The sequence below is a fragment of the Camelus bactrianus genome, chromosome 3 (assembly GCF_048773025.1).
Source record: "Camelus bactrianus isolate YW-2024 breed Bactrian camel chromosome 3, ASM4877302v1, whole genome shotgun sequence".
NCBI lineage: Eukaryota > Metazoa > Chordata > Mammalia > Artiodactyla > Camelidae > Camelus > Camelus bactrianus.
Genome location: NC_133541.1, coordinates 71,260,758 through 71,279,050, shown reverse-complemented (window position 1 = coordinate 71,279,050; position 18,293 = coordinate 71,260,758). Strand labels below are relative to the sequence as shown.

Below are 18,293 nucleotides of genomic sequence, written 5' to 3'. Positions count from 1 at the left end.
CTTAGTTCTATCCTGTCAGCAGCACCCGATCCACCAAAATCTTAAACCACAGTCTTTCCCACACCAGTGGGTTGACAGCACTATCTTCTGGTCACCTTTCACTCAGTTTTTTGTCCTGAGGAATTCAAAATATCCACACTGTACCTTCTTGCTATCTTTCTATTTCTGCCCCACATTAACTCACATGTGGAAATCAGTGCCTTTATTGTGTGCCAGAGATTACCATACAAATAAGACCCTGAAAGCATATGAGAAAGATATAATGTGCTCTCCAGAAAGGTAAGAGAAGGAAGATTTATATGGCAACGATACAAATGACTTAAAATTGAATATATGTTATTCCTGTTTGTCCTTTGGCATTTTCATGATTTGAGACTCATTTTAAATTCCCCTATTTGCTCATTTTTTGGGGCCATTACCATCAAAATCCCTAATTTCTCTGGGCCTTTGATCAATCTCCAGACAGATTTTCTAATTTTTCATGCAGAGCAGTTGACCATTCTGCTACTTGTTTGACTCGAGGGTAATGTTTTTACATCCAAAGTAGCGCAAATGAGCTTTTAGTTAAACAATGGACTGTAACTTCAGCTTCTCCCTTGAGGTGACACGGAAGTAGAGATCCAGGCTTTAAAAATTCTGTTTCCCTCTCCTCTCTCTGTCTAGTCTTTGTGAGGGGGAGAGAGCAGTGAAGATGTATACTTCCTGACCCATAGTCATTATACTACCTCCCTTAGTAGGCAATAAAGTACTGTGTTAGTTACGTAGCCAGGAAAACAGTATTATTTTCCCTGTTACACACAGATCATTTTAATATAAGATATTAGCATATCTGTCCAAGTTTAGTTCCTCTTTGTCATGTTTTCACTGGCCTACAATTTAATAATACATCTTCAGCCTTTTATTGAATATTAATATAAAAAGGATTACATATCTTTAAAAAATCTTTCTTACTAAATGTTCAGAATTATTCTTTTAAATTTGAAATGATTATTTTATGTAAATTTTAAAATTTTATATATTTTAAATGACTTATTTACTTTTAAATATATTTAAAATCTTCAAAATACATTACTGTGGAAAGCTTTAAATGGAATTAGAAAAGAATGTGAGCTCCTATATGTCAATTACCCATCTTCAACAATTTATTTACTTATGAAAAATCTCATTATACTCACACTAAGTTGTTCTCCATTCTACTTTGACAAGTAAATGATTTTTTAAATGTTCACATTGTCTGCCACCACAGTATAAAGCAAAACTGATTGACCTTGGTGTTTTAATCCCATGGGATATTCAAGAGCTGAAAAGGCCATCCACTGTATAGTGCCAATCCCCCTTTCTTTTTCTGGGGGTATCCCTTTTAGGAATTTGTTTCTATGTCATAAAAATCTTCATACTTTTCTTACATTTATCTAATGAATAATTAATTTACAGTGAATAAAGAAATAATCCACAACATAGTGACTCAAACTGTGTGATAACATTTGATGCTGAATAAAAATTGAAAGAATAAAGAGTATTTTTGACAAAAATTAGATTTGTTAGGAATTACCCAGGACGGTTAGGTAAAGAAATAATGGCTTTGAAGGAAAATTGAGAATAGCAGAAGCTACTATTACTACAATTGATACAGATGAAACTAATTAATAGAGAATATATACATTAAATTCAAATAGGAAATAATTGATACCAATAAAAATAATTTTAACAAAATGAAAATTAAATAAGAGAAATACCATACACAAAAAACGATTAAGTATCTAAATTGTGCTAATGGAATTCCCTCTGTAAAATATTTTTTCAGTAAAAATATGTAGTTTAAAATAATTCTTATTAAATGGTCATATTCAAAACATGATCAAGGACAAAATGTGTTAGAATTGAGCACTTTCCAGTTACACCTACGCAAAAGTTTACAAGAGGAGTGGGGGGAGACACTACCTCTGTAGAATTCTAAGTTTTTTTTGAAAAATCGCACTTTACTAACAGTGAAAAACAGGTACCTGCTCTTCATAGTGATAACAGTTGATAAAATAGCAGAAGCAGGGTGTCTTTCAGAGACTGCTGTAGTCCAGCAGGAGCCTCATTCTCATTATCTATAGAGAGGGAAGTCAATCTCGTCCAAAGCATTAAGGATAAAAAGGCTTCAGAGTCTTTCAGTTGAAGCATTTTTAGACTATTTTAACTTCATTTCCTGACCTCCCACTTCTGTGTTACATTTGTCATATATTTTATTTCTCCATACATTTTAAATGGTATACTATTATTACTGTTGTTTTGTACAGTTGGTATGCACTTGTATTTCCCCGTTTCCTTGCATTTCCATGCTTTCACACAAGATTATTTTCTTTCTTCCTGAAGAACCATATTTCACCTTCTCTTCTGAAAAGAAAAACTGTTTCACTTGGTACAGAATTTTATATTGGCAATGATTCCCACCCCCTGACCCTGCCCTGGCATTTGAAAGATGCCATTATATTGTCTTATGTCTCTGGCTGTTTGGCTATTTTTCGGATTTTTCTCTTAGTTTTTGATTTTCAGCCATTTTGCTTTGATGTGCCTAGATGTGATTTTCATTATATTTATTTTGCTAGAATTTCATGGAAGATCTTTAGTCTGTGGGTTTATGGCTATCAGTTGGAGAATTCTCAGCTATTATTTCTTCCTCACTCTCTCCTCTCTTTTTTTGGAGTTGGGGAGGGCACCATGTATTAATGTACTGTTGCTGAGTAACAGATTATCACAATCTTAGTGTCTTTAAGTAATAGTCATTTATTAGCTCACAGGTTGGAAATTCAGATATGGCATTACAGGGTCCTCTTCTCAGAGTCTCACAGGGTAAAATCAGAATATTGGCTGAACTGCATTCCTTTCCAGAGGCACTAGGTAAAAACCTACCTCCAAGATCATTCAGATTATTGGCCAAATTTGGTTCCTTTGGGCTGTAAAAAATGAAGCCCCTGTTTCCTTGCTAGCTGCCTGCTGAAGGCCAATTTTAACTCTTAGAGGCCACCCCCATTCTTTGCTACATGACTCCATCTATCTTCAAAGCCAGTAGCAGAGGATCTCCCTTGTCACAAGTTTTGAAATCTATGACCTCAGGGGAATCCTGGTTCCTTTTATGTATCACCCAATTAGGTGAAGTTTACTCTCTCTTTCTTAAAGTCAGCTTTGCCATATAACATAACTTAGTAAGGGGTTTAAAATCCATCAACTCACGGTTGTACGAATTACGCAGATTAATCAAATGGTGGGGGGAATCTTAGGTGCCATCTTAGAATTCTGCCTAACACAGACCACAACTGTGTCCCATAACCTTCTGTTCTTTTCTTTGTTTTTCAGCTCCTGTCATCTATTTGCTTAGATGTGCATATTTTCTATTGTCCTTTCTTCCAGTTACTATTTCTCTATTATGCTTTGCCTGCTCTGCTGTTATACCCAAAAACTGTGGTTCTAAGTTTATTCATTATGTTTTTCACTTCTAACATTTATGTTTTTGTAGAATGCAAATACCTGGTGAATTTCCATATCAATTAAAGATATTTTATCCATTTATTTTTTTGGAAAATACTAATGATAGCTATTTTAAAGTTCTTGCTTATATTTGTTCTTCTAATTTTAAGTCAATTATTCTTGTCATTTTGCATGCCTTGTAATGATATGAAATCCTGAACACTGTATATGAAAAATGTATCCTAATATAATTATATGGTTGTCTGTTTCTCTCTTTAGTTTGGCTTCATGTAATTTCAGACTCTGATATTATGTGCATACACATTAATAATTGTCACATCTTCTTGAAGAATTGTTCCTTTTATCTTTATAAAATGTCCCTTTCCATCTTTGATAATACTCTTTGTTTTGAAGTCTGTTTTATATATTAGTCACTCTAACTTCTCTTGCTGTTTCCATGTTATATCTTAGTTCTATCATTTTATTTTCCAACTGTGTGTCTTTAGGTTTAAAATGTCTCCTGTAGCCTGCTCATAATATGGTTTTGCATTTTCTTCAATTCTATTCATGTCTGTCTTTTAATTAGAGTTTTTAGACTGCTGACATTTATTGTAATTATTGATATGATGGATTTAGATCTATCTTCCTTTTCATTATTTGAATTGGACATATTTTACTATTTCATTTTAATATAACTTTTGGCATTTGGGGTTTTTCTCTTTGAATATAATTCTTCAGTTCTTCAGCCTTTGTGATTCTCCCATCTGTTCACTAAACCTTTTTCATATTTTCACTTTACCCCTTAGTCAGCTTAGGTTCTATGGCTTGCAACTATTTGTTGTACTGGTTATATTTTGTCGGACCTCCAGATACACTTTTTACCTTTCTCTACCCTCCTCATTGACCCAGGATACTGAACTATAAGATGAAGCTTTTTTGCCCTCTGGCTTCTGGCTGGATTATGATGATAAGGAGTCTTAGTAGAAAATCAGAAGGATGGGGGAAAAAAGTGAAGTCACAGTGTTTATTTTCTTGGTTCCCTTTCTGAGCCATGGACTGACTGCCTCCCTTGACTGCAAGTCTTAGTTTCTTTCTGGGAAACTCTCTCCATATGACCTAATCCTTCTGGTAACCATTCCTACCCTCGAACCCTTCAACAAATCCTTTAAAATTTACTTTCACAATAAATACTAGATCTGTCGTCATCGTTTTCTCTGATGCCACCCTGGCCCCAATTACCATTGTCTTGCATTTTATTTGAATAGCTTTTTAACTGTTTTCTCTGCTTTCACAGTTCAGTAGTCTCAATATGGCAGCTAGAATGATCTTTTAAAATATGCCGTTTTATACATAGATCCCCTCAATGGTTTCAAATTACTAAGAATAAAAACCAAAGTTCTTAAATTGCTCTTGCAGTTTATACAGAAACCTACCAGTTTCTGTATAAACCCTTCCTCCATTACTCTGATTTTATTTTCTCTCAGTTCCCTTCATGTTCAGTCTAATCCAACCACGTTTTTCTCCTTGCTTTTCCTTGAACTTGTCAAGCAAGCTCCAGTCACAAGGCCTTTTAATTTCTTTTTTTTTAATCTGAAATATATTTCCTGCAGGTAACTGCATGGTTTACTCCCTTACATTCTTCAGATTTCTGCTCAAATATCACTGCATCATTAAGGCATTCTCTGATCATACTAAACTCATGCTTATAATTTCTGTGCTTTTCGCATACTTATTTTTTTCTCCATAGTATTTGTCGCCCCATGTGCTCCATTATATGTTTTGTTTTGTTTCTTTAACTGCCAATCTCATACAAGTAGAAAGTTTTCTAGATGAGGGCAGGAATTTCCATTGTGTTGTTCATTATTTTTTCCCAGTACCTAGAATGATGTTTGGCATATAGGCATTATTTAAAAATATGGTGGAATGAATGAATTCTTATTTGGATATTTCTGTTTTGTCTAACATATCTAGTAACCACTTAACTTCCCCATACAACTGACATGATTTTTGAACCATCATTTTCCAAATCACTCCAATTTAAGCCATCTTTGTATCATCTTATTCCTTCACTAGTAATCTAGTTTAATGTTTCTATTTATTTGTTATTATTATTTAATTTAGAATCTTTTCGATAGATTAATAAACTGCTAGCTCGTCTCTGTATCTTCAACTCTATTTTGTTCTTCTTAGAAAACATTACCTATTTATCTCCCTTGAATTACCAGTCCTAAACAACAACCCCAAGTTTTCAGTGGTTCCCATTAGGGGCTGTATTCTGACATTCATTGACTTTAGACACTTTTGCCTTTGTAAGCCCCTTCCTTCACTTAAAAAAAAAAAAAAGAAGAAAGAAAGGAAGAGAGGGAGGGAAAAAGAGAGAGAGGACTTAATGTACAACTGCATTGGTATAAAGACAAATATAATTCAGCTGGATGCATTATAATATATCCATTATTATGATATTTATTTTTCTCTGATTTTAAAAGATACTATAATTAAAACATTTTATATGGCCCTGAAAGTATTGTGAGCCCTAGGCACACTGTAACTACTCTGTCTAATAGGTAACAACCCTGTCATCATTACATACAAAACAAAATCTTGTCCTTTCAGCATGGTTCTAAAACTGTCTACAGTTGGGTAACTTTCCATATTTCAAATCCCAGCTAAAATTCCATTCTATTCATTATATTTTCCTCATTTGCCCCCAAACCATAAATCTCTCCAACAATTATTTGTACAATTAAATGTAGATTTTTTGGGTGAAATTTCTTAAATTAATAGAACTATAATTACATATAAACACATAATTCTTTGTTAGATAAAATACCTTGGATTTCTTTGCCATTAGTAAATCATGTAAGTATATATTTATAAATTATGAATGGCAAATTTAATGTAAGGATATTTACTAATAAACTGACTAGTCTCCCTGCAGTTATTGATTTTATTTTTATTTTATAATTGTAAGATCTTTTGCCTTATGATTGTATTTCTAAAAGATTGTTTCCTATCTTCATTTTCATAGACATATTACAATTGTTCTTGCATTAAAGACGGAATACCAACACTAGATAATCAAGGTGATTTTATTGACGCTAGACGTGGGAACTGTGATGCAAAGTGCTATGAATTACCTTTGTTCGCTGCTTTTATCTTTTCTGCGCTTGTATTTTCTGGTCTTTCTGATATACCAAACATCCTGACCATCCTTTGGTGTGTATATATTATTCATAATCATTATTCATTTAAAGCATATAAAAGGCAATTTTAGGAAGATTTTATTGTAGTAAATGATTTACTTTTTTGTTTCAAGATAGAAACTGCTAGAAGGGAAAGTTGTTACATTCTCAAAATTCATGTATATGCTTAACCCTCTGTTTTAACTAATTCATTTGCATAAAGTATGTAGATAACACATTTAGTTTAATTTAAAACTAGATTTATTTAATATACCTGGAAAATTCACAAATACAGGAGAAACCTTAATTATAACACAGATGGGATTATAATGTTGATTCATTGGTTACAGATATTTATTGACTATTCTTTTTTAGCCAATTTGACTATGAGAAAACATCAGTATCATCAACAAAGGAACAAAACCTTTAGAATTTTGGAATTTCAAAACATAAGTTTACTACTATTCTAAATCAAACCAACATTTGTTATTCATTTGTTCTTCCTGAATATATGAAACATATTTAATATTTATTTTTATCTTAGTAGCAGAATAATTGGTCATTGTTTTCTAATTGTTTTTTTTCAAAAGGCTGACATAAACCTTTAGGTCATGAGAAACAATTTGTTGTTCCCTAGGAAACCAGACTAGAAAACACAAATAAATAAATGCAAAAAAATCTGAATTGGCCATATACGGTCTCTGTCTTCAATGACCTTGCAGTTTAGATAGGAGACAAAACTGGGACTTATCAGTAGAGTGAATCAGCTTTTTCGTTTATTCGCCTGTGTCTGGTACTGAGACTACAAAGACCAATCAGATATGGACCTTGCCTTTAAGTTGCTTAGAGTTTAATACGGGGAGAAAAACATACGAAAGGAGTACAGTTAGTACTTAGAAATGCCATGATTAAACTGTACAGACTGATGTGGGATCAAAGTGGAGAAAATGGCCTTTTTTATCTGGGATGATTTGGAAATGCTTATAGACAGTGTGGCACTTGAATTGACTCATGAAGATAAGTGATTTCTCATAATGCAAGCAGACTGGGGACAAGTTCTTAACAGGAAAAATGAGCAGGGAAAGTAGAGGCAAAAATGTGTGAAAAGTCTTGGTAAGGAGTTTATTATGACATGAGTAGCATGATTGTTAGTTAAACAGAGAGAGTTGAGCTTGGTAAGGGCTTGATCATAGGAGGCTTTCTTTGCCATATTAACATGAATGATGTTATCCTGTGTACGTCTGGAAGCCACTGAAAAGAGTAAACCTTGGGAGTAAAAATGATCGAATATGCATTTTAGATAGAGTACTTTGAAGATACTGTAGAAGATGAAGCTGAGGGGGAGAATTTGAGAAAAAAGTAAGCACTTAGGAGACCATTTAGAATTTATCTCTAGAGATAGGATAGAATATATTTGAGAAAAATTTAGTTTGGATAAAAGGGAAAGTTTATTAGTTTGATGTTGCTGGTACAAAATATGGAAAAATTTAGAATCATGTCTGGCTATCCAGTCTGGGGAACTAAAGACACCTTTTAACTGCAGTCCAGCTCAAGAAATGGATAATTATAAATATTCCAAAATACTTTACTCCCTTCAGGTTACCACGCTCCTGACATCTACAATGAATAGGTTAATTTTTTCTGTATTTAAACTTTATGAGTACCCAGGAAGACACAGCACATAGTCATTTGTATCTGCATTGTGTTACACAGCAACGTGCTTTTGAGCATCCATATGGTTGCATATAACAGAAATTCATTTTAATTGCTCACTAGCAGTGCTATCCAACCAGATTTTCTAAAATGATGAAAATATTTTATAACTGATGTACAGTGTAGCCTCCAGCCACATGTGCATTTTGTGTATTTGAAATTCAGTGAGTGTGAATGAGGCACTGCAGTTTTAATTTTATTTAGTTTTAATTGACTTCAATTTGAGTAGGCGCATATGGATAATAGTTACCATATTATAGAGCATAGTTTTACAGCAGTCCATTATATGAATATACTAAAATTTGTTCATTTGTTCTACACTTAATGTTTCCAGTTTAGGGCTATTACGATTACTGTTTCTATGAGCATTCTAGTACTTGTCTTTTGGAGAACATATGAATACGTTTCTACTAAGTACATATATAAACAGAAGAATTTCTGGGTCATAGCGTAAATGTATATTGAGCTTTTCAATATCTTTTAGAAGTATTTGCACAAGTTCATTCTTCTACTAGTCTTATTGTTTTTAAACTTGAACAATTTTAATAGGCATGTGATGTTTCATTGTAGTTTTAATTTCCTTATTTAGAAGACATGTTATTGAACATATTTTCCTTTGTTCATTAGCCTTATGAATGTACAGTTTTGTCAAATGTCTGTTCAGTTCTTTTGTCTATTTTTACATTAGGTTGTCTGTCTTTTTTAATCACTGATTTGCAGGAGTTCTTTATATATATTTCTTAATGACAAAGATGAGTTGTATTTATATTTTCCAGCAATAAAAATTTGACAAGTATGATTTTTTAAAGGCTATTTGTTACAGCTTCAAAAAGCATGAAGTATTTCATAATATATTTATTTATTTATTTATTTAATATATATTCTTTATACACTCCAAATGTGGGAGGTCATTTGTCATATATTTTCATGAAAAATATCTTCAACTCTGTGACTTGCCTTTTCACTCTGATAATGGCATCTTTTGAGTGAAATAAAATTTTAATTTTAATGTCCCTTCCAAGAGATCTTTGCCTAATCAAAATTATGAGTACATTTCCTATGTGATTTTAATAAAAGATTATAAGGTCAGCAGTTCAGCTGGAAATGATTTTTTTTTTTTTTTGTATAAAGTAGGGACCCAGATTAATCCTTTTTTTATATGAATACTAGTTGACTTACCACCATTTATTTAAAGGCTATCTTTTCCTCACAGTATTGCACCAGCAGACTCTCTCTATATAGGTCTATTTTTACATGCTGTTCTGTTCCATTAGTTTCTTTTTGTATCCTTGCACCAACATTACACTGTCTTAATTGCTATATATTTATTGTGAACATTTGTATCAATCTTTGTTGTAAGTCCATCTTTGAGATTATCTTTGTCATTCTTAGCCCTTTGTATTTCCAGGTGATTAAAATCGCCTAGTCATTATCCATAAAAGACATTCGGAGATTTTGATCGGAATGCCTTTCAGTTGATTTGGGAGCATTGCTATAACTTACCAGATTATCTCTTGATTAATTAGTGAAGTATAATTCCTTCATTGGTTTAAATCTTTATTTGTTTCCTCCAATAATGTTTCATAGTTTTTATTTTCAGAGTGGAGGTCTTATACCTCCTTCATTAGTTTCATTCCTAGATAACTGATGTTTTTGATGTTTAGTATAGCATAGTATAATATAGTTTACTGCTAGTATGAAGGAAAAGTAATTCATTCTTGTGCTTTGACCTTATTTTTGAGAGAGAGTTGGTAGATAGTTGGTGATTACTTCATATTTTCTAATAATTAGTTGGTAGATCTTTCCAGAATTTCTATGAAATGTGGAACAAATTTCACCACAGCAGAGCTGCAAAGAAATAATGGTTTTATTTCGGATCTCAGAATTCCAATTCAGGGGATACTGATTTCAGCAAGCATTTAAAATGTGTTCCAAGGAGAAGAGAAAAGTCAAGGATTTATAAAAGAAAAACAAAAGCAAAAACAAAAACAAAAAACACAAGCTTGCAAAAATTGTTTCAAAAGAATTATGATCATTGCTGGCAAACTGAAGCTGTTTTTATTTTTACGTGATTGGTTGCTAGAGGCTACACTAGAGGGAGGTAAAAGTTCATTACTGTGACAGATTGCAGGTTTCCTTGTAGGGTCCTTGGATTATTTATGTTTTGGTCCAACTCGAAAGTTCATGGGTCCTGCTAGTGAGGGCATACATGAGCCCTGCTTCCTTAATTGCCTCCAGGCTCCATTTTAAATAGCTCTCTTAGCGATAATGGCTACATTTTGAAGTTCCTCTTTCCACGGTATGTAATTGTTATCTGCAAATAATGATTTTTATTTCTTCTTTGCCAACCCTTATATCATTTTCCCCCACTGATTAAACTGTCATGTACAATGCTAAATAGAAGTATTGGGAGTATCCTTGTTTTTTATGCTCATCGGGATGAAGGTTTTTGGTATTTCATTGTTAGATAAATTTACTGTAAATTTCACCCTTAAGTGTGGTATTGGTACCATCTATCAGAATAAGCCAGTTTACTTCCACTTGTAGTTCACTAAAACTTTTTTAATTACTAAATTTTGAAAATTTTCAAATGCATTTGATACATCTATTGAGATGATCACAGTATGATATTACTTTATTCTGGGAATAAATTGGATTTGGTCAGTTGGTGGATTTATTTTGCTGATATTTTGTTTAGAATTTTTGCATCTGTGTTAATGAATAAGGTTGCCTTATAATTTTCTCTTCTTGGTAATATGCTTGTTAGGTTTTGGCAACAGTGTTATTCTGGCCTCGTAAAACGAGCTAAGAAGTATTTTGTCTTTTCCTAATATCTGGACTATTTTATGGATGTATGGTATTTTTTTTAAAATTGAATCTTTGGAATAAATCACTTATGTCACCTGGGCCTGAAATTTCTTTGTGAGAATGTTTTAAATTCAAAAATGAATGCCTTTGTGTGTGTGTGTGTGTGTGTGTGTGTGTGTGTGTGACTAATCTTTCTGCCTTTATCTTTATAATTTCTATCATTTAACTTTTATGTTTATAATATTTTTATTTTATTCACATATATATTCTACCCATTGGTGTATGTGCCATTTCCATCCAGATATAAATTTAGCTGCATCCTGTAACTCTTGATATATATTTTTCTTATATTTTTAATTTAAATATGCCTTTCAATGTATTTTTTAATTTGAACCATGTGTTATTTAGAAGTGTATAGTTTAATTTCTAAATATTTGGAAGTTTTCTTGATATATTTTTGTTAGTTACCTTAGTATTGAGTCCACTGTGTTCAGAGAATGTATAAGGATTCTTTCCTTGAAAATTTCTTTAGACTTAAAAAAGATCTGAAATCTTTGTTACTGTGTTTTTCTATTCTTTTATTTCTATCATTTTTGCTATGTATATTTTGAGGCTGTATTAACTGAAAACAAATTTAGTTTTATTTATTTATTTTTTAATTGAAGTATAGTTGATTTACAATGTTGTGTTAATTTCTGGTGTATAGCATAGTGATTCAGTTATACATATGTGTATTCTTTTTCATATTCTTTTTCATTTTAGGCTAATACAAGATATTGAATATAGTTCCCTATGCTATACAGTAGGACTTTGTTGTTAATCTGTTTTGTATATAGTAGTATGTATCTGATAATCTCAAACTCCTAATTTATCCCTCTCTCCTTTTCCCCTTTGGTAACCGTGAGTTGGTTTTCTGTGTCTGTGACTCAGATTCTGTTTTGTAAATGAGTTCATTTGTCTCATTTTTTTTTAGATTCCACATAAAAGTGGTATCATACGATATTTACCTTTCTCTGTGTGACTTCTCTTGTATGAAAATCTCTAGATCCAGCCATCTTGCTGCAAATGGCTTATTTCATTCTTTTTTATGTCTGAGGTAGTATTCCAGTGTATAAATATATTATTTCTTCTTTATCCATTCATCTGTTAGTGGAAGCTTGTTTCCATGTCTTGGCTATTGTAAAATAGTATTGCTGTGAACATTCAGGTGCATGTATCTTTTTGGATTCGAGTTTTCTCTGGATATATTCCCAGGAGTGGGATTGCTGGATCAATATGGTAACTCTATTTTTAGTTTTTAAAGAAATCTTCATACTATTTTCCATAGTGGCTGCACCAAACTACATTTCCACCAACCGTGTAGGAGAGTTCCTTTTTCTCCATACCCTCTCCAGCATTCATCATTTGTAGATTTTTTAATGATGGTCATTCTGACTGGTGTGGGATGATACCTCATTGTATTTTGATTTGCATTTCTCTGATCATTAGCAATACTCAGCATCTTTTCACATGCCTATTGGCCATCTCTGTGTCTTCTTTGGAAAAATATATGTTTAGGTCTTCTGCCCATTTTTGATTGCGTTGTATTTTGTTATTGTTATTGAGTTGTATGAGCTGCTTGTATATTGTAGAAATTAAGCACTTGTCAGGTGCATCATTTGCACATATTTTCTTCTATTCAGTAGGTTATCTTTTCATTTTGTTTATAGTTTCGTTCCCTTATAAGTTTAACTATTTGGGGTTTTTTTTGCTTTTATTTCTATTGCTTTGGTAGACTGACCTAGGAGAACATTGCTAAGATTTATGTCAGAGAATGTTTTGCCTGTATTCTCTTAAGAGATTTATGGTGTCTTGTCTTATGTTTAAGTCTTTAAGCCAATTTAAGTTTATTTTTGAATATGGTGTGAGGGAGTGTCATAACTTCATTGATATACATGCAGCTGTCCAGCTTTCCCAACAGCACTGGCAAAGAGACCATCTTCTCTCCACTGTATTTTGCCTCCTTTGTTGAAGATGAATTGATCATAGGAGTGTGGGTTTATTTCTAGGGTCTCTGTTCTGTTCCATTGATCATATGTCTGTTTTGTGCCAATAACACACTGTTTTGATTACTGTAGCTTTGTAGTATTGTCTGAAGTCTGGGAGGGTTATGTCTCCTGCTTCACTCTTTTTCTGCAGTACTGCTTTGACATTTATGGGTCTTTTGTGATTCCATATAAATTTTAAATTATTTGTTCTAGTTCTGTGAAAAATGTAGGTAATTTTATAGAGATCCCATTAAATGTATAGCTTGCTTTGAGTACTATGGCCATTTTAACAATATTAATTCTTCCAGTCCAAGAGCATGGGCTATCTTTCCATTTCTTTAAATCATCTTTAATTGCCTTTACCAGTGTTTTGTAGCTCTCAGCATATAAATCTTTAACCTCCTTGTAAGGGTTATTCCTAAGTTTTTCAGTTTTTTGGATATCATTTTCAGAGATTTTTTTAACTTCTATTTTCTGATATTTCATTGTTAGTGTAAAGAAATGCAACAGATGTTTGTATGTTAATCTTGCTACCTAGCTGAATTCTTTTATTAGCTCTAGTAGTTTTTGTGTGAAGTCTTTAGGGTTTTCTATATATTGTATCATGCCATCCTCATATAGTGACAGTTTTACCTCTTCCTTTCCAATTTGGATCCCTTTGATTTCTTTTTCTTGTCTGAATCCCATGGCTAGGACTTCCAATATTATGTTGAATAGAAGTGGTGAGAGTGGGCATCTTTGTTTTGTTCCAGATTTTAGTGGGAAGGCTTTTAGTGGGAAGGCTTTTAGCTTTTCTCCAGTAAGTATGATGTTAGGTGTGGGTTTGTCATAAACAGCTTTTATTATGTTGAGATATGTTCCCTCTGCACCTACTTTGATAAGAGTTTTTATCATGAATCGATGTTGAATTTTATCAAATGCTTTTTCTGCATCTGTTGAGATAATTATGTGGGTTTTGTCCTTTCTTTTGTTGGTGTGGTGTATCACATTGATTGATTTACACATGTTGATCCATCCTGCCGACCCTGGGATGAATCCAACTTGATCATAGTGTATGATCTGTTTTAAATGTTGTTGTATTCAATCTGCTAATATTCATTGAAAATTTTTGCATCTATATTCATAAAAGATATGGGCCTATAATTTTCTTTTTTGGTAGTACTTTTCTCTGCTTTTGGTATCAGGGTTATGATGGCTTCATAGAATGACTTTGGGAGTGTTCTCTCCTCTTCAGTCTTTTGGAAGAATTTGAGAAGGATTGGTATGAGTTCTTTGTATGTTTGGTAGAATTCCCCAGTGAATCCATCTGGTCCTGGGCTTTTGTTTGCAGGAAGGTTTATTGTTTTTGTTTTTGTTTTTGTTTTTGTTTTTGTTTTTGTTTTTGTGATTGTACTTCACTTTTAGTGATCAGTCTGTTCAAATTATCTATTTCTTCTTGATTCAGTTTTGGTGGACAGTATGTTTCTAGAAACTTGTCCATTTTTTTTCTAGGTTGTACAATTTGTTGGCATATAATTATTTATAGTATTCATATAAAAACAAATTTAGAATTGCCTTAACTTCCCACTTTATTGACCCCTTTATCCTTGTGAAACACTCTTCTTTATCTCTAATGACTTTTTGTCTTAGAGCTACTTTTCTTCTGATTTAATATTGCTTCATCAGCTGTATTTTATTAGCATTTGTGAAAGTATAGTTTTCTTTCCTTTTACTTTCAATCCTTCTCTGACTATACATATTTAAGGTATACCTAGTAAGACATAAATAGTTGAATTAAGAAAAAAAGCCAGTCTGACAACTTAGTTTTTAAGTTGGAATATTAAATTAAAAATAATTGCTAATATGTTTGGGTTTTCAACAATCACTTTATTATTTTTTTACTTATTCCTTTTGTTCCTTTCTTTACTTCTCTTGAATTGATCAAGTTATTTCTAATTTTTAATAATTTCTATCTATTATTATGCTAAGTATGTATTTTTTTTCTTCTTATAGTAGTCACCTTAGAAAGGAAGGTATTTGAAACTATGACTCAAAATCTACAAGTCAGGAGGGAAAGACTGATACATTTTACTCCATAAAATTAAAAATAATAAAGTCAAATTCAAGCAATGATGAATATATGCAACTCATATCCTATACAAAGATTTACTCCTCTACTAAGTAAAGCTCTTCTAAGATTAATAACCCAATAGAAAAGTGTGAAAGCATCAAAGAAAACAAAAAACAAATACAAATATGAAAGAATGTTCAGCCACATCTATAAGGGTCATAGAAATTAAAATTTTAGTGTGATAATATTTCTGTACCTAGTTGACAGGAATAAAATCTTGATAATAAAATTGCTTGTGTGTCTGTGTAGAAACAGAATACTTTCATATATTGTTTGTAAGATGACAAAATGGTGCAACTCTGATGAAAAGAGAATCTTTAATATCTAAAAAAATTGCAGATACCTTTGCCCTTTATGCCAGTACTTCTACTTCTTGCAGACCTTATTGCAGATGTCCTGCCTACTGATATATTTACATTCATAAGGCTATCTATGTATACAACCACGTATAATATAGGTAACATATGTAATATATATATTGTATATATTACATATATGAAACAAAAAACACTAGGAAAACAGTAAGTGTGAAGGAGCAACAGACAGGTTAAATAGATGACTGCATTTCTGCACATTGTAATATAATTCAAGTGAGAAAAATGAATAGAGTGGAGCTCTGTGTTCACATAGATGATCTTAAAAAAAATCAGGTAGAGAGCAGTGAATTTAGTTTGCTACTTTCTTTGAAGGAACAAGAGAACATAGAAGTATGCATTTATAGTCATTTGTATTTGCCTAAAGAAACACTGGAGGTATAAACAAGAAAGTAATTAAAATGATAACCTAAAGGGTAGGGTAGAATGCGGGTAGATGAGATCACGGATATAAGCAAGCAAGTCTCTCCAGCATGTGGTCTTTGTATATCTTTCCAAAGAATATGATTATATTACATATTCAAAAAATAAAGCTTAATTTTTTTAAACTATAATGAAAGTCAAAGCCAAAGACATAAATTCTGAAAACATTATCAAATGATAATGTCATGGAAGTGGGGTAGGATGGAGTAGTCTGCAGTAGGCCAATACTCCTACAGAGGATAACTAGAAAAGCAGGGTTAAATGATAAAAATCATGTATTTAAAGGCACAAACTGGCAGAGGACTAACGGGATTAAAGTTCCAAAGAGAGCAGAAGCTTTTAAAGATGAATTGGGGATCTAAAGCTGACCCTGACATTCTTCCCAATCCTTGGTGAGGGGCAGATGCTGACAACATGGACTAGGTCTAGATGGAGGGTCACTACTAGGGGGCAAGCAAACTGGCAGAATTTCTGGTGATCACATGGGGCTAAGAGTGACAACATTCTTTATCCTCTGGAGAAATTTGACGAATTCTGAAGCTGTGTGAGGCTTAAGTCTAAGGAGGAAGGTATTATAATTTATATCTCTCCATCAAGATGCTCGTTAAGAAAAGCAAGTTCTTAAATTCTTTCCGTTCCGTCCTTCATTATTTTGACTTGTTTATGGATTTAAACAAGAAGGTGGGTGAGCACTTTAAGGAAAAAAAGGTGAAATAAAAAAGGAAAAGAAGTGACCAGGCCCCTGCTGCCCCTGCTGCCCTGATGGACCTTGGAGGGCAGGCCAAGATAGAGGGCAAATAAAAAAAGTAGTTTCACTAATAAGTATTCAATTGTAATATTAAAACTTACTGTAAGGAAACTGTAGAAAATGCAATGAGAAAATTATGGTTCAATCTAAGTTCGTCTGGGGATTCAGAGAGGGTAACCGTGAAGAAATCGTATTTAAGCTGAGCTGTAAAGGTTGGGGGATGAGACTTTCACACAGCGGGAACAACATATGCAGACACTCTGAGTTGAAGAAATAGCTTTATAAGAGCTAATTATAAGAGCTGTGCTAAACAATGTCATAGGCAAAAGTTATGAGGTGGCATGCGATGAGGCTGATGAGATCAGGCTGACCTTGTAACTTTTTTTTTTTTTTTTTTTTTTTTACAGTTCTAGATTTTATCCTAAGAACAGTGGGAAGCCATTGAAGGATCCTAATGGGGCAGTGAAATAATCAGAATTTTACCTTAAAAAAATCACTTTGGCTCTAGGTGGAGAGTGGACTGAAGGGATAAGAATACTTGTTGGGAGATAAGTTAGGAAGTTGTCACATTTTCTTCAGGCAAAACACACAAGCTTGGAATAGGCCAGTAGAATTAGGGATGAATAAAATCAGAGAAAAGGATACGAAAAAATTTTTTTTTAAGTCACAGCATTTTATGATTGAATGTGGTGAATGAGGAAAAGGGTCCTCTTTCAAGGATGACGCTTTCCAGGTTTTAGGCTTGAAAACTGCATGGATGATGATTCCACTTACTGTGACCGGGGGCACTAGGGGAAGAGCAGCTTTTATGCAGGATAGGAACTTAAGCCCAGAACTTAAGAAAGATATGCACTGAAAACATAAAGCTAGAAGTCATAGGAGATATTAGAAGCTGCCTTTTCCATTTTGGAAGAGTACTAAAAAATGTTTTGTTTATGAAATTCTTAAACCATCAAATCATAACCTTACTCCTTACACAAAGTACAAAAAAAATTCACTTCATTGTTAAAAGCATAGTAAAATTTTTCTTTAAAATTTTGTTTTTTATACCTATTATTTATTGTTTTGCTGTTCATTTAATTGATTTGGAAAATCAATTAATCTTTTCATCTTCTTTTGTATATCACCTAGAAAGAAGGTTATAATCAAACTGATGATACATAAATATTTCTTAATGATTATACTTATGAATTATTGTTAGCTCTTTGTTATGCTTCAGAGAGCACCAATATCATATTACATGTAAGAAAATTGCTTATGCTAAGTGAAACAGAACATTCAATTACAGTTAAGCACATGACCCACATTTCCACTTTATACCAAAAACTTCATACTGAAGTGTGGTTCTAAAATGTGATACTTTACTTCTTTTATGTGTCTTTAGTGAATCTGCTTATAATAAAAGTTAAATTACTTTTTATTTAAAAACATTATCAGTTAAGAATTAGTAAATTT

General features: G+C 32.6%; 1 protein-coding gene across 1 annotated transcript in view; it reads left to right on the top strand.

Moving 5' to 3' along the window:
- SLCO6A1 (solute carrier organic anion transporter family member 6A1) overlaps window positions 1-18,293 on the top strand; it is a 76,138-nt gene that overhangs the window by 48,915 nt on the left and 8,930 nt on the right. The window contains exon 10 of the mRNA XM_074354909.1: window positions 6,482-6,669. Within this exon, the coding sequence (XP_074211010.1) occupies window positions 6,482-6,669 (188 nt within the window). The remainder of the gene's footprint in view (window positions 1-6,481; window positions 6,670-18,293) is intronic.